The 25,264-nt window shown below is 41.5% G+C and overlaps 2 protein-coding genes across 3 annotated transcripts in view; one reads left to right on the plus strand and one right to left on the minus strand.

Annotated features, from left to right (window-relative positions):
* Positions 1-1,424: 1,424 nt before the first annotated feature.
* Positions 1,425-13,710, minus strand: SIX4 (SIX homeobox 4). The gene is made up of 3 exons (XM_032621474.1): positions 12,815-13,710; positions 9,432-10,120; positions 1,425-5,806 (listed from the first exon to the last, which is right to left on the minus strand). Exons 1-3 carry the CDS (start codon positions 13,708-13,710, stop codon positions 5,010-5,012), a joined length of 2,382 nt encoding a protein of 793 aa, XP_032477365.1. The 3' UTR covers positions 1,425-5,009.
* Positions 13,711-20,740: 7,030 nt separating this feature from the next.
* The window catches only part of MNAT1 (MNAT1 component of CDK activating kinase), a 214,178-nt gene continuing 209,654 nt past the window's right edge, over positions 20,741-25,264 (plus strand). Inside the window, exon 1 of one of the 2 annotated variants that reach the window (XM_032621477.1) lies at positions 20,741-20,950. In XM_032621477.1, coding sequence (XP_032477368.1) covers positions 20,862-20,950 — 89 coding nt within the window. In that variant the 5' untranslated portion in view covers positions 20,741-20,861. The remainder of the gene's footprint in view (positions 20,951-25,264) is intronic. The other variant, XM_032621478.1, reaches the window with a different exon arrangement.

Consider the following 25,264-nt stretch of genomic DNA (forward strand, 5'->3'; position numbering starts at 1 on the left):
TTATTATTTTTAAGGCAAACTGGCAAGGTGGGATGGAATCATATAGCTAAAGGTCTTGAATCCCATTGAGGGGTTTTAATTTGCTACTTTCCAAGGAGCTACAAAAATGTTTGAAGTAACACAACATTTTAATCAACTATACTACGATAAAATAAAATTAAAAAATTTTGTCGCTAAAAAATGTTTGAAGTAGATCAGTAACCTTGTCAAATGTTTTAAAAATGTTTCATTAAGGGCTTCCCTGGTGGTGCAGTGGTTAAGAATCCGCCTGCCAATGCAGGGGACATGGGTTTGAGCTCTGGTCCGGGAAGATCCCACATGCCGCAGAGCAACTAAGCCCGTGTGCCACAACTACTGAGCCTGCGCTCTAGCGCCTGTGAGCCACAACTACTGAGGCTGCATGCCACAACTACTGAAACCTGCGTGCCTAGAGCCCGTGCGGCTTTAGAGAAGACAAGCCACCGCAGTGAGAAGCCCGCGCACCGCAGTGAAGAGTAGCCTCCACTTGCTGCAACCAGAGAGAGCCCGTGTGCAGCAACGAAGACCCAATGCAGCCAAAAAATTTGAAAGAATATATATATGTATAACTGAATCACTTTACTGTACACCTGAAACTAACACAACATTGTTAATCAACTATACTCCAATATAAAATAAAAATTTTAAAAATGTTTGATTATAAAATATAATCACTCCATAATTTCTGACCCTATACAGTACCCACTTACTGAGACACTATTCACTTTAACTGGTTTAACTACATAGAAAATTTATAAATAAATGAACTGAATGACAAGATTATAAAAAACACTACACATAATACCTGAAATTAATTTGATGACTTTAGTTTTGTAATAGAGTTGTACAGGTGGTCCCAGTCTATTTTTTTAACTAGTTTCCTCTTCATTTCAGTGTGGGAGGCATGCAAAATCAGATGTCATGTAATTTTAACATGAGGACCAAACTGTACTAAGGCTGACTCTTCTACACACTCAGTAATGCTGTTCTGTCCATAGTTTTAAGCCAAACCACTGGTGGACCCAGCTGTGGTATCACCAGACTTTGGATAATGGGAGTGCTTTAAAGATGGGGTGATACTGAGCTCTTTCAGTAAGGTTGGGAATGGAAAGGTCCTCGGACCTTTCAATTTAATTCCATTGAAAATGGTATCAGATTCAGATTTGGGGACACCTAAATGAATGACACATTTCTTTCCTTTAAGGAGGATGAAATCTAATCATTTAGCTCTGAGTATGCAGTACAATTAAGTGAGTTGGGTAATTTTGTATAAAGACCAACAGACTATTTTCCCAAAATGACTCCTCTTATATTTGCAAGCCTATGAAATGTTTGTGGATTTTTGTTTTTCTTCTCTTTACTCTTCTCTGCTTTCCCAGGGATAAATAACTTTTTCAACATAAGGTATGTATAAATATAAAGTTTATTTAGCATAGTGTTTAGAAAAATAAGTTCACATCATTTCAGAAAACAAATAAAACACTTAATTGTCCAGGCATAAACCCCTATTACAGTACAACATACATACTTTAGATCTCTTTGGTTGGGTAATTAAGCACAGAAATGTTCTGGGACATGCTCTGTGTGCCATCACCTAACAGTGCAGTATAGACTCTGTTACCCCACCCCATGATATACATTCTGTATAGATTTTCTCTTTGTGTAAGGCACAGTAAAACCATGTTGAGTATATAACTGGTTGCCTCTAAACATACAGTACATGCAACAAAAGAATAAAAAATTTTTGAGAACCCTGAAAGCCAAGAGTCACATGCTATACAATTCTGAGTAATAAAATGTGTGGTGGTAATAAGAAATTAACATAAAATGTATCAGTTAGATACAAAATAACTGTTAGACTCTATTATCTAAGCTCTAAGAAGACTTTGAAACATCTTCTATAAAATGTAATTCTTTTCCCCACAGTTTTCCTGAATTATTTATATTTTTATGATGAGATGATCTGTCAAAAACATTTTAAAGAATGAAGAACTTCTGGTTATGTACTAATGCACACTTGTCTAACATGTAGTAGGGCAGGCTGCAATATCTACCCAATTATCCAGCTTTTAACATGCAAGACGCAAGGGCATATACAGGGAGATTTAAGGTCAGTGTGCAATTCAACTATGAATTTTATCTATGGCTATAACATCTACCTGCCTTTCGTAACACAAGAAAGGCACTGAAACGTGTATAATTCAGTCTTTTCTTTACTATGAATATACATGAGCTATAAAGCAGTACAACACAGGTGCTCTTGCTTGACTGAGGAACAAATGCACCTTCTCTTTAAACAACAGGCTGTCCTTTACTGGATGTAACTAAGAGCTATATATCAATTCTGACTGATAGAGTGCATAGATAGGCTCACACAGCCAGCAGCAGGGGTTGGGGTTTGCAGGGAGTTATTTATCCCTATTCTGATTCCTCTTTGGGGATCATTAGAGGGTCATTTGCAGCATCTTCAAGCATTGGTTTAAGTAAGAGGGAAATTCTTACAAGGGTTCTGAGTCTGGCCCTTGGTACTGCAAAAAAACATTTGCAATTCTGTGCAAGGAGATCATGGGGTTTATCTTATTTCATTCCCATATATATGGGCTACATAACAACTGGCCCTTATTTTACTGAAAGAATAGAAAAGAACAAGTTCTTTATAATGTGCATTGATTCTTACCTGGTGTATTGTATAGCTACCTGGAGTAACTGTAGGGGTATAATTACATCATGTTGGAGTATGTATAGGTTTCCTAGGTAAGTCTTAAGTTTTGTGCTATCTTTTCTCTTTCTTAAGGAAGAAAAGAGGAAGAACTGTGAATAAAAGAGAGTCTTATATTTTTGGAAGACACAAAACTTTTCCTGTTATATATATGTATATATAACATATATAACTTTTTAAACCTTCCCATCTTTCTTATTGGATGGGTATTTTAAAATAATTAACAAACTCTTGATATTTGCAGCAATCAAGTGGAAAACATCATTTTCATGTAAACTGCACTATAGACCCATGTAATTAATCTGAGTAACATGATCAGCACACACCCAAAGAAACAAACAAGCTGTGTAAGTAGTGGTGGAGTGGAAGAGAACTCTAAAAGACCTGATGTTGTAAAACAAAACAAAACAAAAAAACACATAATTTCAGCAGTTTAGGAACATTCGCTAATTCCATAAAAAAATGGGACCTAAGTTCTTTATCAAAATGATGAGGGAGAAAAAAAATGATGGGGGAGGAATTCTTCAAAGGGCTCTTCACCTATGCCTGCAAGTTCCATTTGCAATAACAACAAAAGTTAAATCCTCTATGGCCCTTATTCAACATGCTAGGTTGATGGGCATGTAGACATTTACAGTGGACCCTTTGTTCCAATCTGAAAGAAAGCAATATGTGGTGACATCTTCATGTTCAACAACTTTCTGTCATCTCTGAAGAGATCATTTTCTCACTTTTCTTGCTTTTCAGAGGCCAGAGACTTTACTCACTACATAAATGTATTTGTATTATTACATCTTCTGTTCAGAGTCCTGATAAAAACTGTAACCACAGCTCACAACATTATCAAACAAGCTTCTTACAGAAACCCCGAAAGATTTACTTTTAAAGAAGAGGTGGTAATATAGTGCAAACAACAGTCATATGTCATAATGTAACAACTGAGTTAAAACATTTAGAACTAAGTTTCAACAGGACATAATTCAGCTCAATAGAAGTTACATATTCTTTCTTTCCTTTAAAATGGTTGTTTTCATAGCCTCCAGAATTGGTTTTACATGGTGGTCTATAACTGTTACTTCTTTGTAATGAAAAGTATCAACAATAATTAACTGTTCAACGGCTTGCATCATAAACATTAACTCTAATAATATAAGTGAAACTTAAGTTCTTCAGATTTAGAGCAATTCTGTGAAATTAACCCTGTTGGATAGTAGAAAGGAGTCATCAGTGCTTCTGTTGAAACTTCTGTACCTTAGTAAGAATAATAAAAAGGCCACAAGGTAAAAAGGCACATAGAATTCTGTAGAAAATATATTTAAATGAATCAGAGAGTTGCTAAATAAAGAACAAGGATGTGAAAAAAAGTACCAAAATTCCAATACTGGGAGTTAGATTTCTTGTTTCAGTGTTATTAATATTGACCTTAATAGACTCCTGATAAAAATCATTACATTTAAAATCCTACAAAAAGTAAAACTTTGTTGGAAATAACTGTTCACTTCCTGTTCAAACAATAAAAATAAATTAAACAGTACGAAAACATTTTTCTTTTCAGTTCATAGTGTCTGAAGTATAAGAGAAACATATACAGCATAAATAAAATTCACTGTAATTACCCAAATTCTTGCTTATAGGACTAATATATTTACACTCATACTGAAGTTTGTTTCAGAGTTTTTAGTGGAGTTGCAAACTTTCTCAGCCACAGTGAACTATTACCAATCACATTTGGAAACGTATAGAGACAAGCCAAGACTTTCACAAAAATGCTGAAAAACAGAAATGCATATATTCAAAAATATACCCTTAGAATAGTGTAGAGTACCTTTTATGCTTCTTAACCTTACCAATGCCCGTGGAGTAAAAGTAAACAAAAAGAACTGTATTGTTTCTAACGCTCTGTAGTGATATTTAATTTCTACCTTAAGTGTATACATTTTTAATTTAGAAAACTATTTATCAAGTTCCATTTGATCTTAGAATTATGTTAAGTCAACCAAATGATACACTTTGACTTCTTGATATATTTCATCTTGTTCCTCTGTCTCCATCTATCTAAAAGAGAACATATGTGAACAAAAAGGCTGCAGTAATGCAGTTCTACTCCTGCATATTTAACTGTGATCTTCATGCAGATCAATCCAAAGTCTCTTGAATGCATTTACTTGCAAAACTAATGTTTCCCTTCAAATGGGAAAATCCTTTATGTCCTCAGGTCTTCATGAAAAGATTTGCCTGCTGATGCCAGGAAAAAAAAAAAAAGAAATTAAGTTTACAAGTCTTGCATCTCTTCATCCAATTGGACAGTCTGGAGCTTGGCAAGCTCTTTTTTGTCTGTTTCCAGGTCTTCACAGACAGTCTCAACCATGCCCTCTAGGACATACTTGGATTTGGAGTCCAGCATCATTAAGTTGCTTGTTGCTTTGCTCTCAGAATTTGTTAAGAAATTCTCTTTTATGTTAGCTACTGATTGCATAACCAGATGATGTTCTCTGACAAAATCCTGGTGTACTGTAGGGGAGGGGTGACTCACCTGGGCTTCAGCTGTGGGAACTATTTCCCCAAGGGCAGCCTGGGTCATGGGTACTGATAATAGATCTTGACCAGTAATAAGGGAGCAGTTCTGAAGAGTTGCATAGTTAGTGTTGCTGACAGATGTCACAGTAGATTTGCTTGCCACAGGTGCAGACATTGGCTGGCTATCAGCAATGTCAGGGTTTAGCTCAGTGGGGTTTAGTATGGTAGGGGGAGTCAGGGAAAAATTGTGAGTTGGGGATACATTAACTAAGGAGGAGGACAGTGGGTGGAGGCCACTTCCCGAGATACTTTCAGAAGACAGGTTTGCATTTACTTGTGCATTCTGATTGACAGGCATCAACTGAGAAAACACCAGGCTCCTCTCCACACCCTCCTGTTTAACAGATCCTATAGTCTGGCCTGAATTAGGAACAGTGTATACCACTGCACTGGGAGCAAGAGAGCTCAAGAAAACCTTTCCTTGCTGGACTGTGGCGGACTCACTTGTAAATGTACTCCCATCTGAAGTGCTTGAATTTACTGAAATATTACCTAAAAAAAAAAAAAAAAAGTACAGATTATCATTGATGGGGCTGATAAGGAAAGAAAAAAGTTATTTTTTACACACATGATTTTTCTCAGGTTCCATAGAATCACCTTGGGCACTTAAAACTACAGATTTCAAGACTCCACTCCTGAGAATCTATCTATCTGACTCAGTAAATCCCAGAACAGGTATATTTTTAACTCCTTGAGTAATTCTGGTGATGAAGCGGGAGCAAGAACTACTGGCTTAGAAATCAAATGTGAAAAAAAAAATGTTGTTTCCAAGTTCTAATTTCAGTCAAGTTTCTGGTTCAGTATTACTGAGACTTGATATCTCTCAATTAGTTGATAGTTATTGCTCGCTCTGCCAGTTAGAACTAGAAAACAAAAATGTGAAAGAGAATGCCTTTGTTCAAGGCAAGCTCAGTAACTGACATAAAATATAAACGGAAATGCAGAAAATACCACATAAATGAGTTACCCTGGGGCTTACAGTTAACCATACAAACCTGTACAGACAAGTTGCAAAGTTTCACCAAACTAACCATACAGTCAAGTCAACAAAACATTCAATAGTTTTTTTTTTTCCTTTTGTTGTGCTAGTTCTGAATTTTCAGTGTTGTAGTGACAGGAAGAATTAATGATAATAATGAAATGTGCTTTTTAAAACACAGATTAACATAAAGAGCTAGAGCTAATGCTTCTGTAAAAGGTTTGTATCTTTTGAGACTCATTATAATGTTCTTCAGAGACCAGAAGTAGAAAAAGAAATATAAGTAGAAAGCTGAGTTGTTCAAATCAGCTAACTCAGACAATGCAGACAAATTAGACCCCCTCCCCCCCAACTCACACCATCAAATAAAACCCTTTTCTTTCTGAGTCTTTTCCTAGGCACAGTGAAATAATGGCAATTATCTTGCCGTTAAAGGAAAGGTGGACATGGGGGAGTTTTGTGACAGAATAATTCAAGCAGGATGTTTACCCTGATCTTGAATTAGATGTTCAGTAAACTCTTCATTATTTTGAGAAAACAGCCTAATGTTAAAGGTAACTCACCTAAAACATTTCCCTCCTTGAATTAATAGAATAACTGTGATTATGCTGCCACCTATATCGATAAATGTATGTCACAGGGCTGTTTATATGTCTTCCAAACATTTTTTTTTTTTTTTTGCGGTACACAGGTCTCTCAGTGCTGTGGCCTCTCCCATTTTGGAGCACAGGTTCCGGACGCGCAGGCTCAGCGGCCATGGCTCACGGGCCCAGCCGCTCCGCGGCACGTGGGATCTTCCCGGACCGGGGAACGAACCCGTGTCCCCTGCATCGGCAGGTGGACTCTCAACCACTGCGCTACCAGGGAAGCCCCCAAACATTTTTAAGCACCTTAAATGCAAAGGAATGGCTTTAAACAAACAAAAAATGAAAACACTTTATTTGAACTTAAGAAAAACATTTCTACATATGTTTGAGCTCTTCTCTAACGCAAATCTTTGTTCCAGGTCAAACAAACTAAAAAGGCTTTAAAATTCTTGTTGACTACTAAACTGTAGCAAAAGACATCTGAAATAGATGGTTACTTGTTGTGTGTATGCGTTTGTGAAATTGTTTGCCAGTGTATTTGTGAACAAAATGATTCATTATTTTTTGATAGGGCTATATATAACATAATAGGTGCGACATTTTCCCAAACTGCTACGGAATATAAATAAAATAGTATTTCTAAATGTGTAGATATTATAAAATACATAGATGAAGGGGGAAAAGCAGATGTGATCTAAAACTTGATATTTAAGTATAGCTGCAATTGAATTATAAATTGAACAATCATTTCAAAATCAGTTAAAAAAAACCCAATTGAGAAATGATATAGGTACAAAATATAATTTTATAATGATGCTTAAAAAAAAACCTTATTTACTCAGATTATAAAGTGAGCAAAAGATATAGAGGTTCTGCTTTTCTATATAAATTTCGACTATAGAAAGATAATCTACCTTGTCTAGCCATTTTTAAGAAAGGCTTGGTATCTGTTTTGAGAAAGGCTGAATCCCCAAATGCTTTACTGAGAACTGCAATACACAGTTACTCTAAGGGAACGTTGTTTCCTGGGCCATCTGGTTAAACTTATGTCTTCAACTCACCCAGACGAGTCTAAGGATTGACAGCTCTGTCATTTGATCTTAGCTACTTTAACTGAAAATGCTGTTCTTACTCATATTAAATGTCCCATTTTAAGAATTAGCTATTAGTTTGTAATAATTTTCTATGGTAGCACTTTTTTAGTTTATGTGTGAGAAGTACTCCTGCTTTTCTCCTCCCCCAATGTACATACCATGCTTTTTGCTCAAATTTGTTGTCTTTAAAATGCTACCTACTATTTGGAAATTTCCTAAAGAGAGAAAAAGGGTTAGATCCACATTAAAGTATTGTAAACTAAGCACTTTGGCTCTCCCTGTGGTTTTCCTATTTTTTTGCCCTGTATTGGATAGTGACTAAGCTTAATCCTTTCCATAGCCTGGAACAATGAAGAAATAAATAGCATGCTGCAGGACTGTTGTGTGTTACTATACTACCATTTTACCTAAAGAGAAACAAATGAACAGAATGAAATTTACTGCACAACAATTCTTCCATTAATGCCTCAAACAAACTGAAGTAGACCATAGTTGTGGAAACAAGAGTTGTGTATAAATTGAGGTGTTTTTTTTGGATAAAACCATTTTACAGGAAGCTGATCTTTAAGGCAAACAGTCACTTATTTTGTTTGGGTAAAAATCTGGACTTTCAGATTTGCTTCCAGGAAGGCAAATATGCACTAACATCTCCCACTCCTGAATTCTAGCAGCTCTGCAACCTCCACTGCCATTCTAACCATTCCTGTTTCTATAGAGAAACAATGACACAGAGCCATCCAGATTTGCTTAAAGTCATTGAAGAACTGGCATATCAGCCTCAGGTTTCCCAAATTTCAGATCAGTGCTTCCTTTAGCAGATGCCTGAGTAAAGCCACCAACATATAAAATAAGGCTTACAGTTACCTCCATAAATAAACCCACACATTTAGGGGGCAAGTATACATGCATAGCAACAGACAATCACATACTCCTCTGTTCTCCCTTTAGGTCTGTTAGTCTTACTTATAGGAGGAACATGAATCAAACGCAAATGATCCAGTCTCTTTAGCTCGCTCTTCTGAAACTCCTTTTGGTCAAATAAATAATGCTTAGGTGAAGTCTACACATTCTTACCAACTGCTTGACTTATTCTGTGTTCTAGCAATATTATTAATTTTTAATCTTAAAATGTCAAGCGGTGGGTTAATTTGTAAGCACCGATTGACTTAGCATATTTCTATAATTGTAGAACTGGCAGGACTCACTGCGAACTGTATTTTTCCATTCAGTTGTTGGGAAAATAAAAACCCACCCCCATGATGCCAGGGAACCAAGCAAGCTGGATATTACATGGATGTTGTGAAGAAAGAGGAACAAATCAAGGCTATTCTGCAGCTGTGGCAGCCAGTAAGGTACCTGAACAGTAACAGCAATCTATAGCTCTCACCAAATGCGTCATTTACAGCAGCTGGCTAAAACATTCACTGGTGCATTACGGTACCAAACCAGACTTTTACCTTGTGAAGCTGCCACTGAAACAGGAGGCAGCTGCAGTGGAGAGAATCCAATGCTCCCATTAAGGAACTGACTGCTTGTTCCGGAATTGGGGATCTGGACGATGCCATACTGGTTAATTTGCACTGGTGTGGTAAAAGTCACTACAGAACCTCCGTCCTGGGAAGCCACTGTTTGAATACCTTCTCTTTTCACCTCAGTGCTGGGTATCAGCCCTGGGAATGACACAGGAGCACTGGGGCTATAGGAGGTGGTGGCTGCTGAGTTAGTTGAAGAACTCTGGAGAACTTTGAATTCCTTCACATCCTGGGAGGTAGACCCCAGTATGTCAGTCATGGATATACCATTGCTCACAATGTTTGATGCCATTTTTGGTGGGTTCAGTGACACTGTCTGTGTATTTCCCACACTTAATCCATTAAGGATAACTCCATTGGGTCCCTGAATGAAAGAATTACCATTAAGGAAGACAGGTGAAGTACTGGCAGGTACCAAACTTCCATTCAACAAAACTCCAGAAGAGCTTAATGATATTTTAGCATTTCCAATTTGTTGCATATATACTGGCTCCATGTGACTGGAAAGGCTGAGGTTGGTGACACCATCGGATGAACTGGAGAGTGGATGAGGAGACAAATCTTCATGACCCTTGCTGGATTCATCTTCAGTGCTAGGATTGCCATCCGACTCACTGTACAGAGGAGGAAATCAAGACATTCAGAAAGTCATGGGAATGGCAATCTACATAGTGCCAACTGTTTGGAAAACCAGCCTCTAATCCCATTAGAGGTAGTGTTTAAGAAAGCACAGCAGTTAAGTCTTCTAGTCTTGTTTTAGCTCTGAGGCCTTTCAGCAGATTCTGACCAGGGCATCTGAGAAGAGGAACTCTCATGTCTCAATAACCTTTACTAATAATAAGTTCAGAGAAAGTCCAGAGGTCTAAAAGATATAAATTCAGCTAATAGGATTTACAGGAGAATTGTCTACACGTTTTTATAGCACTGAAGTTATTTATTACTGTTAAATATGCTGCTACCTATACCACAGGAAAAAAAACTCATTAAAGGGGTGGTCAGTCATTTCTGTTTAGGAACTCTTTCCCTTCCCCTCAAACCAATTCAGGTTAGTGTGATTTTGGAGGTAAATGAAACTGTCAAAGGAGCAGGAGGTGGGAAGTACTCAGTTTTGTCTGCCAGTTAGTTAACAAGAGATCATTTTCTCACCTGCTCCCAAACTTCTACTCCACCAGACTGACAACTGTCTCATTCAACAAAGTGGCTGTCTTGTTGTAGGAAAGGCACTTTCAACCCAAGAACTGTTATGTGCAGTCGCCTTTGAATCCAAAGAAAGCCATAGGGGCCTATTTAACAAACACCATCCAGTGCCCTGGTGAGGTGGGAGGGAAAGGGTGTGGGTCACTCAGTGGCCTTGTACCTTTCAGACCCCTTCCCCAGCACCCTCAGTCCTTCTGTTCTGTTCCAGACAAGACTGTGTTCCTCAGTTCTCCGATTTGGGGGTAAATACCAAATCTGGGGAGGGGTAGTGGTGGGTGTTTCCCATTTGGTCTGAGGCTGGGCCGGGGGAGAAAGGATGGTAGGACAGAGGCAGTTTGGAGCGCGGCGGGACTTGGCCCGGCAGAAGATCTGACATCTCTGCAGTGCCCCGAGGTCGGTTCGCTTTCATGCCGAGGGGAGGGGATTACTCCGGACTGCGGGGCCAGGAGCGCAGAAGGCGCTTTGATTTACGAGCTGAGGCTGAGCCGCCGTCGCCGTCTGCGAGGGTGACTCACCAGGGATGCGGGTGGGAGGTAGATCCGGAAAGGGGCCTCAACCAGGCAACTGGGCTGGGAGCGGGTGTGTGTGTTGGTGGGGCGAAGCAGGCTGAGTGTGGCTGGGGAGACGCGGGGAACGCGCCCGGCCAGGGAGTGGAGGCTCCAGGGCAGCTGGCCTGCGCGCCGCGCCCGCTCCCCACCCCCCTACCCCCTGCCCATCGGATTCCGTCGCCGACAGGATCCGCTGCCTCAAGCAGGCACGGGGACAGGTGGCGTGGAGTTACCAAGGCGCCTCCTCTGGGTCGCCCCCACAAGTCTGCGGAGGGGTGCACACAGGTCGCAGTGCGCGTTTTGTTTTGGTTACCGCGAGGCCGGGTTCGGGCACGGAGCCTCCCTCCTGCCTTGGGCGAGAAACGGGCAGGAGCGGCCCGCGGCGGGCTATGGAACGCGCCGGGTGATCACCTTCTCCCCGCCGGGCCGGGCTCCCCGGCTCCCAGATTCCTCCCCTGAGCAGAACCTTCGAGCTGCTTTTGGATTCTTTCTCTCCTTTCCCCGCGGGGCTGGCGACACCATCCCTTTCGGCGACCTTCTCTTTACTTTGTCCAACAATACACACAGACCAGGTGTCTGACTCAGGAGGACGCACAAAAGAGGAGGAAAACCCGGTATTTTCTACCGGTTGGGAAAAAATACCTGGCAGTCAAAAAGTTCAAACCCGCCAGGGTGGGCGCTCAAAGAGGTGCGGAGTGGATAGCGCCCCCAGTCCTTCCCTGCTGTCCGCCTGGTGCCAGCCTGCCCCCAGTCCCAATCACCACACCGGGAGGGAGCCCCGCAGGGTTCGGGGGCCGGGGAAGCCGCCCTCTAGCCCCACCACCCCGGCGGCGCTGAAATTCGATCCGAAGGAGTTCAGAATCAGGTTTCAAAACACCGCAGAGCCGAGCCGCACCAACACCCCACAGTTGCCGCGGCCGCGAAGGGAACCACAGCGGGCAGGGTGAATGATTAACTCTGTCATATAAAACCTCGACGTCCCCAGACCCCCTTCTGCGCTTCCAGACCCCACCAACTTTCTTCTCCCTCCGGAGCGGCCACGGCCACCTCCAGCGCCTGCCTGGGGCAGCAGAACCCTGGGGGTCCGGGAGCGCGTGCGCGCGCCGGGCCGGCGTGACCCCATGGAGGTGCAGACCCCGGCGGGCGCTGGCAACCTCCGTGGGCATCGGGCGGCAGCGAGAACTGCCTTTCCGGCGTCTACACACGATCCTTCGTCCGACCAGAACCGGGGAGCGAGTGGCAACTTCAAAGCCAGGGGGATGGGGGTGGGAAACCGGGCAGCAGTGACCAGCCGAGGTGGGGGCGGGGACTGAGACCTAGGCGGGCGACCAGAAACTTCTGGGGGGAGGTGGGGGGAGGGTAAGGAGCAAGGTTCCCCCGCCCCTCGCCGCCGCCGCCCCCCCTCCCCCAGCCGGGGAGAGAGGTGGGGGGCGGGGAGAGGTGGGCAGCCGGACCAGGCTAGTGGGGAAGGTAAGCGCCATGTTTGCAAGCACTTGGAGGAAAAGAAAGCTGGGAAGGGGGTTGGGGAGAGGAACGGGGAGGAGGAGGAAAGTTGGCGCTCACCTTTTGGACTGGGTCTCAGAGGGGTTCCGATCGCGCTGCCGGCGGTTCTTGAACCAGTTGCTGACCTGGGTGAGGGAGAGGCCGGTGATCTTGGCCAGGTGCCGCTTCTCGGCGGGCGAAGGGTAGCGATTCTGCTTGTAGAGCTCCTTGAGCGCGTTGCGCGACTTCTCCTTGAAACAATACACCGTCTCCTCGCCGTCCCAGATGGTGCGGGGCAGGGGAAATTTCCTGCGCAGCCGGTACTTGTCCACGGCGCCCAGCGGCCGGCCGCGGGCTCGCTCGGCCTCGGTGTAGCGCGCCTTGTACCAGAGCTGCTGCAGCAGCGGGTGGTTGGCCGACTCGAAGCTGTGGCTCTCGAGGATGCTGTAGAGCTCAGGGTAGATGCCCTGGTGGAAGGCCACCAGCGCCCGCGCCTTCAGTAGGCTTTCGTTGCCACGTAGCAGGTCGCTCTGGGGCAGGGACCACAGGAACCGGGCCAGGCGGTCCAGGTTGCCCCCCTGCTGCAGCGCCTCGCACACGCAGGCGACATGGTCGGGCGAGAAGGCCAGTGGGGTCTGCGCGGCGGCGGCGGCGGCGGCGGCGGCGGCGGCGGCAGCGGCCGCGGCGTGGTGGTGCCTGCCCAGAAGTTCCGAGTGGAGTTGTACCTGATCCGCCGCCGCTCCGGCCGCCGCCGCTGCAGCCACTGCCCCTTCCTCTCCGCTCACCCTGGCGGCGGTGGCCGCGGCGTCCCCCGGCTCCAGGGGGAAAGGGGCTGGAGCCGGGGGGCTCAGCCCAGCCGCCGCGCCCCCCGCCACTTCTCGGGGCGCCTCCTGCCCTTCCGAGGCGCTTTCCATCCCATTCTCCTGCTTGATGTCCGCCGCACTTGCAATCTGCCCGGTGGGGGAGGAAGAGGACATTTTTTTGTTGTTTATTTTCCTCCCTCCCTCACTCCCTCGCACTCTTTTCCTCTTTCTTTTCCCCTCTCTTACTCCTCCTTCTTCGTGTCCCTCCCCCCTCCCCCCCTCCGGAAAGCCCACTCCCTCCCTCCCGGTTTCGGCTGGATCTGGCCGATCAGGTTTCCCCCCGGCCACGCAGTCACCATTAAGATAGCTGCTAGAGCAAAGTAGTGTAAAAGGATAGCTGCTTTCTGCCGTTCCCCCAACGTGACTCCTCCGGTTGCTGCATACTATATGGCACTGGCTGCCCGGCCGGCCCAGCCGCGCCACCTCATTGGCTATTTCACATTCAGAGGGAGGAGGAGACACCGTTTCTATCCCTGTCGATCACCCGCCTCCCACTCCACCCCTTGCCGTTCCCTCTCCCCCTGACCCCCAGGCACCTATACCTGAAGGGAAACACCGACATTCTTTTCAGGCCCTGCTCCTGGGCGGGAACATGCCTAATGTGGCCTGAAAACTGGACAACAGACTCTTTCAAAGAGAGTCCCTACGATTCCAGTGGGAACATTAATTATGTGGCCTTAAGGTCCGGATGCGAAACTCTTAACAAAGAGACCACCCTCAGCATCTAGATGACAAAATTTCAGAGGACAATTCAGAAGCTTCCCTGGTGTCTCTCTACTGCCCTTCACCCCCCTTTCAGATGTCTTCATTAAGGATTTTTATTCAAAAGGGTCAAGAATAAAATGGCACTAGGGAATGCTCTAAGGGGGAAGCACTCACAGTAAATTAAAATTCCAAAGGCGGGGGGAATGCTTGAAAACGGTATAAATAGCCCACTGAGAACACAAAAACAAGAAGCCTTCAAAAAAAATGTGTTCAACCTTAAGTCACTTGGCGGGCTGGCAACCCAACTGAGTAGAACGTGTTACAACTGAACGTATAGAATGTTTTACCATATGTTTATCCTGGGTCGGTAGGGTAGAAGAGATCTAACTTTTAGATTATAATAACAGCATGGAGATTTAAGCCTCTATATGAACATTTTTAATATAAGTGTATGAACAGTGTTTTGGAGATGATATTCCTGGTAGAAACCACCTCTGTGTGCAGGTGTCTTGGAGGAGATCATTGTGGGATCAGCAGCCATTTCCACAGCATAAACAGATGGGAGACTGCCCTTTGGTTTGAGGTGAATTGCCCGTGGGGGTGGAGTCTGCTGCTTTCTGCAGCTGTGTCTCTTTCCTTCATGGTTTGCATGAGGTCTTCACTCAAAAAAAGATGAACCCATCTCTGCTCCTCTGATGACTGTGGGTCAGTTGGGTCTACCTGCCGGTACTCTTTCTCAAAAATCCAACATTTTAATGACATCATCCTAACCTTTACTTCTGGGTGGCTTTGTGTTGTTTCTGCTCCCCAATTACCCATAAATGCTTACTTCAGCATATTATAAAGCAGCTGTTTAGGTCACCTGCTATCGTGATCAGCTTGATGAGGTTTTCCTTTTTTGAGGACAGGCTGCATTTTTATTGCTGGTCAACGACCAAGGTGTCATGTGAGTTTGGACTTAACTTGCTTTTGTACTACACTAATGAAGCCAGCCAGCAATGACATCTCTGGTAGATTCAAAATTTATAATTATGGAAAAGACCACACGTTTCTGCCCCATTGGAAATATCCAGTTAGGTATTGGACTTCTGGACGATATCTGAGATTCATAACTTCCTTGACTTTTAAAAAATATGCTTTTTATTTTAGAATAATTTTGACTTACAGTACAGTCTTAAAAAGAGTACAGAGTTCCCACCTGCTCTTTACCTAATTTCCCATAATGTTAACACCTTATATTATAATGATACTTTGTCCAAACAAATTAACATTGGCGCAATACTATTAACTAAACTCCAGACCTCTTTTTGGACTCACCAGTTTTTTCGCTAATATCTGTCTTCTGTTTCTCTATCCAATCCAGGATACCACGTTCCATTTAGTTCCTTGAATTTTTAAAATTTGTTTATCAGAGCAAAGTAGACAGGAGGTAGTGTGGCTTAGTGGAAAGGATGTGGATTTGGGGATCAGCTAGCTAGATGTAGGTTTAATCCTAGCTCTGCCATTTATTAGCTACTTGACTATAAAAAGTGGACAGGATTGTTGTGAGGATTAAATGAGATAAGATGTGCCAAAAAGCACCTGGCACATAATTAATCTTTGTTAAATGTTTCTTATCTTCTTTCTGATAGTGCAAAGTAGGAAACTTTTCAATTATATATACCTAATGAAAATCCATTTGGCTATATTATAGGGCTTTCCAAGTTCAGGTCATAGGAGTCTTCTTCAGGTTTATTATCAATCAAATATAGTGCATTGACTTGGAAAAACCATGTATTGGGTTTCTGCATATCTTCTGTATATTTGACTCCAGAGTACCAAGTTCAACAGATTATATAGAAGCAGCAGTGGCCTTTTATGATATCTGTAGCCTGTGGCTACACTGGTATTCTGTAGCTCCAGGAGGAGATTCCTATAGGACCAGAAGTGAAATCCAACACCAGGCTCCGGATTCCTTTAGCTGGCTGAACCTCAGAGCTCATTCTGGCAGCATTTCAAAGTAGATTGGAAGCCCTTGACTCAAACATGGTCAGCTACATTAGAATAGAACACCAGACTTGAGGGTGTGTGGAGTTAATCTCAGAGTACTTGTTTTGCCAAATGACTTGTAAAATTGATGAATACTTGCTTCTATTTCCTATGTCTGCCATGCTGTGAACATTGAGTCTGCTGTGCTGATATGTAGTCTAAAGCTATGTTTTGACTTGGGAAAACAGAGTTGAGGTTGGGATTGTGTAAGAGTGAAAACTAAGCTGCTTGTTTCTGTATCTTTTCCTTCCTGCCTGAAGGTAATGATGAGCAATATAGAAATATAGAAATCTTTTGCCATTTTAGTGTAGTGAAGAAAATCTTGTTCAGCACAAAATGTTGCACTTGGCTTGAATATATTTAATGGTGTGACCATCAAGAATGGAGATTTCCTTTTTAAAGGCTGACTTTGGCTGTCTGGAAGATAGTGGGAGGCTATATATCTGTATCTTGGTCAGTTATTTCTACAACAGAAAGCTTATGTAGTGGTAATATTAAGGAAGTTAGGTTCTAAAGTAGTTTCCCAGGTAGAGGAGGTGTTCCACTGTTATTTAGTGACCAATGGTTGATGATATGTAATCAGCATTTCTGAAGGATCATTCATTTGCCAAATATTTATTGAGTCCTGATTAAGTACATGGTATTGCATTACATACTGAAGGAAAGAAAGATGAATATATTGGGGTCTCTGACCCTGAGGAGCTTAAAATCTGGTGGGGGAAGTAAGACATGTTTGTAAGTAAATACAATACAGGGTATACGAGTGGTGAGGATAAAGAGACTAATTCTGAGAGGTGGAAGGCAATGGGGGGTGGATTTTTAGCTGGGTCTTTAAGGACAAGAATTTTGAGAGTTCAAGGATAGAGTTCATTAGAGGCAGAGGGAACAAAGCGTGGAGCCATGAAGGTGTGTGGTTTATTTCTGAATATACTGAGTAATTCAATGTGTCTGGAGTGTGGGTTTTATGTAGGTGTGTGATGGGAGATTAGCTTAAAAGGCATGTTGGGGACAAATTATGAGGGACTTCAAATGAAATGCTCATTTTGTTGTGGTGTGGTGGACACAGTGGTCTGTGTATAGTGGCTGTGTTGTACATAATATCATGGCCATATAGTCGACTGGTCCAGGGATGGGCACTGACCCCAAACCAAAACAGTCAGAGTCCTTTTCTAGGATTTTTCAAACTTGCATGAAGAAAAGAATTAAGACTGGTAGAGGGAGTCTTGGAGGTAATGCTTGGGGGTTCTCAGTGACCAAGCTATCTGCCTGTCGAGGACGCTGATGAACAGTAGGTGAGAGGGAGGGTGACCTAGTGAGTCACATGGGTGATAGTGGAGGGAAAAGATCCTGGCAGAGACTAAGTGCCAGGTTCTAGTCTTCTCCCAGGTGTAGCAGCATTTTTGCCTCTTTGAGGTGATATTAATTTCCCCAGGAGCCAGAAACCCCACTTGAACTGGCCTAGGCAAAAAGATTAATTTTTTGGATCATGACACCAAACAATGGGAAGAGCAGAATGCAGCTGGTCAGACTTAAAGGCCCATTCACTGTCCCTTTTCACTTGCCTCTGCCTGTCTCATCAAAGAAGTTTTAGTCTTTCAGAGGGGCTTTCCCCAGGAGGTTGGAAGCATGGCTTCCATTAGTTCCCAGCTCACATCTTCTAGCTTCAAGAGGCTCTGCTACATTTTCCTTGCTGCCAATTTGATAAATTCTAGGGAAGATCTCTGATTGGTCCAGTAAGGGTTGTATGTCAACCCACACAGTCCTGTGGGGGAGGAGGAGCTGTTTTCCATAAGAAGGGAGGAGGGATGCTATCCATAGTCAAGGGACAAAACAATAAAAGCCTTTAACATATGGGGAAGGCCCAACCTGGGTCCATGGCCTTGGGGCTGGAAAGGAAGGGCTGCGTTTGAGAAACATAGTCCCAGGGAGGTAGAATCTACTCTTAAGAATGCTAGAGGATGAGCAGATCTGGGAAGAGAAATAATGGGCTCCACTGGTCCACCGTTGGGATGCAGCTATCTTTAGAAATGTGGGAAACTTTGATAGCTGGGTGGTTTTTACAAGGGCTGAGTTTCCATTTGAGTCAGAAGTCTGGTGCTGTCAGTGCTTTCCTCCTCAAAGCTTTCTGACCATTCTGTATTAGTGAACTCCACCAGTGGTAATGGTAACTTTTCAGAGTTTCTGTTGTATGCGAGGCATTGTAGTAGGGCCTTTGTATATGCACGTCATGTAATTTAATCATTACAACACCCTGTGAAATGTATTATATGGAGGAAGGAAACTGAGGTAAAGGAGGATAAGAAGTTTGGCTCAAAAACAGGTCTGCTTGTTTTAAAAGAAGGACAGGCTCTTCCTAGTACATTGCATGCCTCTTGTCGATACTACTGCTAATAAAACCTACACTCCTCTTAATAATGGCTAACAGTTACTGAGTTCTTACTCTGCGCTAGTTGTATCCTCAGTCCTCTGTGCTAGTTGTGTGGTGTTATCCTCATCTTATATTTGGGAAAACTGAGGCCCTTGATCATGCAGCTAGTAAGTGAGGAAGCCAGCACTTGAATCCAGCTCTCTTAGTGCCGGGGCCAAATCTATAAGCACTACTTTCTGCTGCCTCTAGCTCCATGAGTAATGCTTATCTGATAGAGTTCCAAGTCAGCTGTTGCTACCATGCTTCTCTGACAGTAATTTCCAACCTGGGAAAAGGATACAGTTGGTAGCAATGTTTCCTCCCATAATCTTCAGTGCTTTCTTTGCCTTAATCTCAAGGTTTGGGAGAAAGGAACAGCAATTCACTGCACAAACTGGTTGAGGTATCCTGTTCAAAGATACAATTAAAAGTGTGCTGGTGGTGACAAACAATAATGCCAATTTAATGGATGGGTTCTCAATGTAGTTTTGGCTAAACATTTTATTTGCTCACTGATCATGTTCACTCTTTCACCAGAAGTTTCCTGTTCTGTTAAAATATAAAGATACAAAAAATTGCCTTTATTCTTAGGGAGCTTCACTTTGAGCTTATAATTGGTCTGGATGTGGTTTCTTTCAATAAATAGCAGGATAATGTCTCCAGGTCAGCACAGCGTTTGATATTAACTATTTTAGTAAATTTACATTTGTTTAGCTTCTGTTAGTGAACAATATTATGATCCAGCAAATGACATGATTTATTTGTTAGGTGAATCCCTGATGTCTGTATACTAATATAAAGCCCTGTACTGCTGTGGCCTGCCTTGGTCTGTTGGTTCTCATATGTGGTATCCAGCTGTTTGTCAGGTTCTCCCTCCGTAATCCATGGAAAATCCCAACTGTATTGCCACGTTACCTGTTGGGTTCACTGTTTAAAAAAAAGTAGAGTTGGAATGTTCCTCTTTATGTTTTCATTGAAAAGAGAAAAACTGCTGTGAAAAATTAAAATTACTATGAGTGTATACAGCTGGTATTCATTTTATGGGTTAATTTGAAAAGCTTTATATGCCCACTTCTAATGGAGTTTGGGTCAGATTACAATATAGTGCTCAGCATAAAAAAATTTTCACATTACGCTACTCTTTGATGTTCATTCATTCATTCTTCATTTACTCTACTTATTCAACAAGTATAAACAAATCCTCCTTCAGGGGATGGATAAGATGTGTCCCTTATAGTGGGAGGAATTTATTATCTAATAGAGCTGTTTACAGACTTCACTTTGCAGCCTGGATAAATTTAGTGAATGTGACTTACAATTTCCAAAGAGATTCAGCCTCTCAGAGTGTAGAATTGCTGAAATAAAGCATAGATTTCTGTGTAATCACCCCAGTATTTGGGGAAACCAATATTGTCTTGATTGGGAGGGTGGTAAGAGATATTAGAGCCAGCCGAAACTGTTAAGCATGCCTGACCATCTTGAGAAGAGGTTCCCTACAGTTGCCAGATATTATTTATAGAACTATTTTGACATTTAGTGAGAATCTGTAATATTTAGGGTCGGTGCAGAGACTTTCATTCTAAATAACTGTTCCAAACTTCATATCTGCGAATGCATATTATTTTCTGTGATTGCACGACTGTGCAAGTGTAAAGGAGAAGTATAAAACACAGGCTATCAAGTTGTTCAAAAGAAAATACTGGTGTGAATTATTGAATATGTACACCAGGCATAAATCTTTGATACAATGGGAATGTCTCCAGACAAAACAAGATGGAATCTCTGTTCCTAATTGTGACACAGTGCCTTGAAAAATACAGCTAGGTGCATAGAGATGAAGCTTTATGTACAATTTGCCTTTTTAACAGCCCTCCCCGAAATCTAAGCTTTTGCGCTGGCCTGCGGAAGCTGACACCGAGCCCTAGCTGCAGGACCGGAAAACTTGCTGCCGGAACCTTTGTGCTGAAATGCCTCGCCCCCCGGCCGGTGCTCATTTGCAAAGGACCGTCCCCGCCAAGTGCCTGTTGGTAGGAATCCGCTTGGCCTCGGGTCTGAGGGGGCTTGGAGGTGGCTGTGACTGCGACTGAAGCAGGCATCCAGGAGAGTCCACAGGAAAGAAGGCGCCATGGACGATCAGGGCTGTCCCCGGTGTAAGACCACCAAATACCGGAACCCTTCGTTGAAGCTGATGGTGAATGTGTGCGGACACACTCTGTGAGTCGGGGGAGAGTGGGATTTATGGGGGGAAGACGCACAGGGTGGGAGCTCTCGAAAGAGCCGGGAGATGCTTGACCTCGGCTCAGGGGAGAAAAGGGCGTCGTTAGTTTCGACCCTGGGCAGGAAAATGGGAAAAGGGAACGTTGTTTCTGTAAACAGACTAGCCGCTAGCCCTGAGCCACTCAGGCCTGGTTTGGACTGCAGGTTCCCTGATGTGGTAACCAGCAGTTTGTTAGATTTCACCCTTCTTAGGTGATGAAAACCTCGACTGTATTTCCAGGCTGTGCTGTCAACAGGGTTCCAGACATCTCGCTGGTTAAAAGCGTGGGGATCGGAGTGTTTAAGTTCACGCAAAATGTTTTTATTAAAAAGAGCGAAAGTGCTATGAAAATAAAATTACTGTGTTTATATACTGCTGCTATTTATTGCGTTAGTTAATTTGAAACCCCAACGATATGCCCACTGTCCTGAGGGAGTTTGGTTAGATTCTCATCTCTAAAAGAGAAAATTTAGATTTTAGGCAGTTAATTTTGGAGATAACAGTAATGGCTGGCGTTTATTGAGTGCACATTACATGCCAGGCACTGTTCTAAGCTCTTTACCATGAGTTATCTTATTTCATTCTCACAGCAGTCCCACGAAGTAGGTGCTAGTATCATTTCTATTTTACAGGGAAGGAAACAGAGACTGCTCCACGTCTCTTATTTAGTGGGCCCTGCTAGAATTGGAACACAGGCTGTCTGACTCTAGAACGCCAATTTTGGGGGGATAGGGGAAGAAAGGAGGTTGAATATTTTGAAGAATAAGTGCAGGAACTGGTCAGAGTGTTTCTTGCCACGTTTTTATGGTCAAATGTGGTTCAGTAGAGGTGGTTTATATAAAGCACTTTGGGATGTAAGGTGAACATATATTCCTGTAGTTTCTTTGAGATAAAAAATGATGGATAATCTACAATGTGGTGGACAAGACCTTTGGGTAAGCATAAATTGCATGGTTAATTGTAGTTATAATGATTATAATGGGATTTAGTAACTTACTGGATTGGTCCCTTTTTCTAATTAATCTTTATTTTCCTTTGCTTCATCCAGCAAAGGAAATACAGTAGAGCTGTGATTGAATGGGTTAAGATTTAGAAATAAGGTGAAAATAATCAAGTAGATTGAAAAAGGGAAACGAGACAAACACTGTGTAAAGACTATTAGGTTTTTAGAGAGATTTTGCTCAGCTTCTCTTCATTTTCCTGTATCCGATTTGTTACAGTTGGTGCTCAAGGAAAGGGAATTTGCTTTTTTGGAAGGATGCTAACTAAATGTAATTTACTGGAAGAAATTTCTACCTAGTAGTAATTAGCCAGTCAGGGAAGATTATGTGATTTTAGTAAAATAAATTGCGTTTTTATTAGACAATTAAAAAATATTTATTTTTAATTAGAAATTGCTTTTGTCATATCCATAGTCTTTTCTGTTTTTTCATAAGAGTTAAGAATTGTCTAAGTCATTCTCGTATTGCGTTGATTTTGGTTTATTTGCTAACCTGTTAGATAAAGACCACATTTTACAGCCCTTTTTTGACTTGCAATATGAACAAACTGAATAAAAGGTTATATGTTATTGGCTAAGAGAACAAACTTCTGATTTTGAATTCTTTGTACTCTTACAGGCTCTGTGGCTTTGGGCAAATTCCTAACTCCTTTTGCCTCATTTTTCTTACCTGTACAATAGAGATAATAGCACCATATATATTACAGTGTTTGAGGATTAAACAATATATGTAAACATCATATTTGGAGGTGCTTAACAGAGTTTCTTTCACATAGTATTTGTTCAGTATACATTGGCTATCATATTATTTGTGCATGGTATGGATGTTAAGCAGAAATAAAATTTAAACAGGATCTGTTTGGCCTGCTATGAAAGACTTGCACAACAATGGTTATCTTTAAATAAATTTAAGAGACTATAAAATGTGAAAATATAATTTTAATTATAATGTGATGATTTTCTTAATATGAACTCGTTATGTTCTCTCATGGAAGTGGGATTATATATATCCTTACTTTTTTCATAATGTATATCTTGGGTATCTTTTCTAAATTGGTATGTACGTCTTCCTCTTTAACAGTTGGTTGATAGTCCACTGTTCAGTTATACTATAACTGATTTAACCAAAAGTTTTTTGATGAATCTTTAGATTTCCAGTTTTTCACTGGAACTTCTCTTTCTCTCTCTCTCTCTGAGCACTTATGCAAGTATATTGTAAGATAAACAGGCAAACGGGGGTAAATGTAAATGCCTAGTAGTAGAATTGTATGTGACTTGTAAATTTTGATGAACATTGCTCAGTTGTTATCAAAAAAGATTGTATTGATTGTGCTCCCAACAACTATTTATGGTAATTTCTGTTGCCAAACATCTTTGCTGATATTGGGCATTATTATTGTTTAAATCTTGCTCTTCTGATAGGTAATAAAACATTATGGATTTTGATGTGAAATACTTTTGATTTGATAGTATGTTGAATTTGTACAGAATGTATTTCATGGCATTGAACTTGGGCATTTTTATAATACAGTTGTTAGTCTGAAAGGAGCAGGTATTGTTGTTCAGCATTGCTATTTGCATTAGTTACCTATTGCTGTGTAATGAATTACTTAGTACCTTAAAACAATAAATATTTATTATCTTACATAGTTTCTGAGGGTCAGGAGTATGAGTGGTTCAGCTGAGTGATTCTGGCTCAGTGTCTTTCATGAGGTTCGCTCAAGCTGTTGTCTGGGACTGGAGCATCTGTTTCCAAGGTCACTCATGTGGCTCTTGGTAGCTTCAGTTCCTCCCTGTGGACCCTCCATAGGACTGCTCATGATGTGGCTTTTCCCAGAATTAGTGATGAGAGAGAACCAGAAGCTGCAGAGCCTCTCATCATCTAATCAGAAAAGTCACGTTATCATTGCTTCTGCTGTATTTTATTTGTTAGCACTGAACAATCCTGTTACAAGGTGGGAGGGTGTTTATACACAAGAGTGTGAATACCGTGAGACAAGGATTACAGGGCCACATGATTTTACTCACTTTATTTTGTGTGTCCTCAAGTAGCAAAGGCATTTTAGGAAGCAAGTGATAAAGTGAGTAGGAATAGTGCTTCACAAAAGATAAGAAGTGTAGGATTATGGAAAGATTATTTAGGAATACTATTTATGAGAGAAGATACAGGAGCAGAAAGGAGAAAAGAGGTGAAACATTATGAAAATACTTTTCTCCCTTAACTGCTAGCTATTGAGGATGTGTGTTCTCTTACGTATCAAATCTATCCAGCAAACACCCAAATGAATTGATTGCATGAACATCCAAAGAAGATTGGATTCTATTTTTGCTTTTTTTTTTCCAATTCAATGATGAACTTTGTCTTAATTACAGAAAAGGATAATTTTTTTTCCTTGTTTATCAGGGCCACCTATTTTAAGAAATGGGCCTTTCATAGTATTCTTTCATAGAATTCTGAAGGCATATTGAATTAGATGGAGCCAATTAAATCTAATTTTCATTTAACTGAAGTCTTTTTTTTTTTTTAAAGAAGCTGGGAAAACTATTTTTTCTTTGGAATACAGAAACTTTATTTTTCTTTTTCTATTACCCAACATAGTTGGATAATATTTTTCAGATTGACACAAATTTAAAACTAAAGTCTTTAATAATTTAAGTTTTAACCCAACCATCCTTGGCAACACTTGTCTCTGGAAACTTTACCTATATTTGATTTTATTAAATCTCCTTTTTTCATTTTAAACACATATAAGACACAAAGTAGAATAAACAAAACACATCTTGATATATGTAAAAATCAATATTTTGCCATACTTAAGGTTTGTCTTTCTTTCTTTTTTATCTTTTCTCTGTCCCTCTGTCTCTCTCTCGTTTACTGATGTTTCTGAGTAGTTTGTTACCAGTTACCAGTCTGAATTTTTCTGATTGCATCTCTGTGGTATTAATATGTTCCTTTGTATTTTCTATAAATTACTAGTGATTTTAGAAGTTTATCAGATTAAAGTTCAATTTATTTATTGTTGGAAAGAATAATTCATAAGTGGTATTAATTTGTTTAATATGCTGGGCTTATACAATACCTTTTTGTGAACTAGGAAACAATGGACAGAAAAATTAGAAAAAGGCACTCATTCTGGGTAGAAGAATTAGAAAAAGGGGACTTTACAGATATATTGTTGTTAATTTCTAATTTAATATTGTTGAAGTAAGAGAATGCACTTCGCTAAATTTCGGTCTTTTAAAATTTTCTGAAAACTTATTTATGGTCCAG

The sequence above is a fragment of the Phocoena sinus genome, chromosome 2, assembly GCF_008692025.1.
Source record: "Phocoena sinus isolate mPhoSin1 chromosome 2, mPhoSin1.pri, whole genome shotgun sequence".
Classification (NCBI taxonomy): Eukaryota; Metazoa; Chordata; class Mammalia; order Artiodactyla; family Phocoenidae; genus Phocoena; species Phocoena sinus.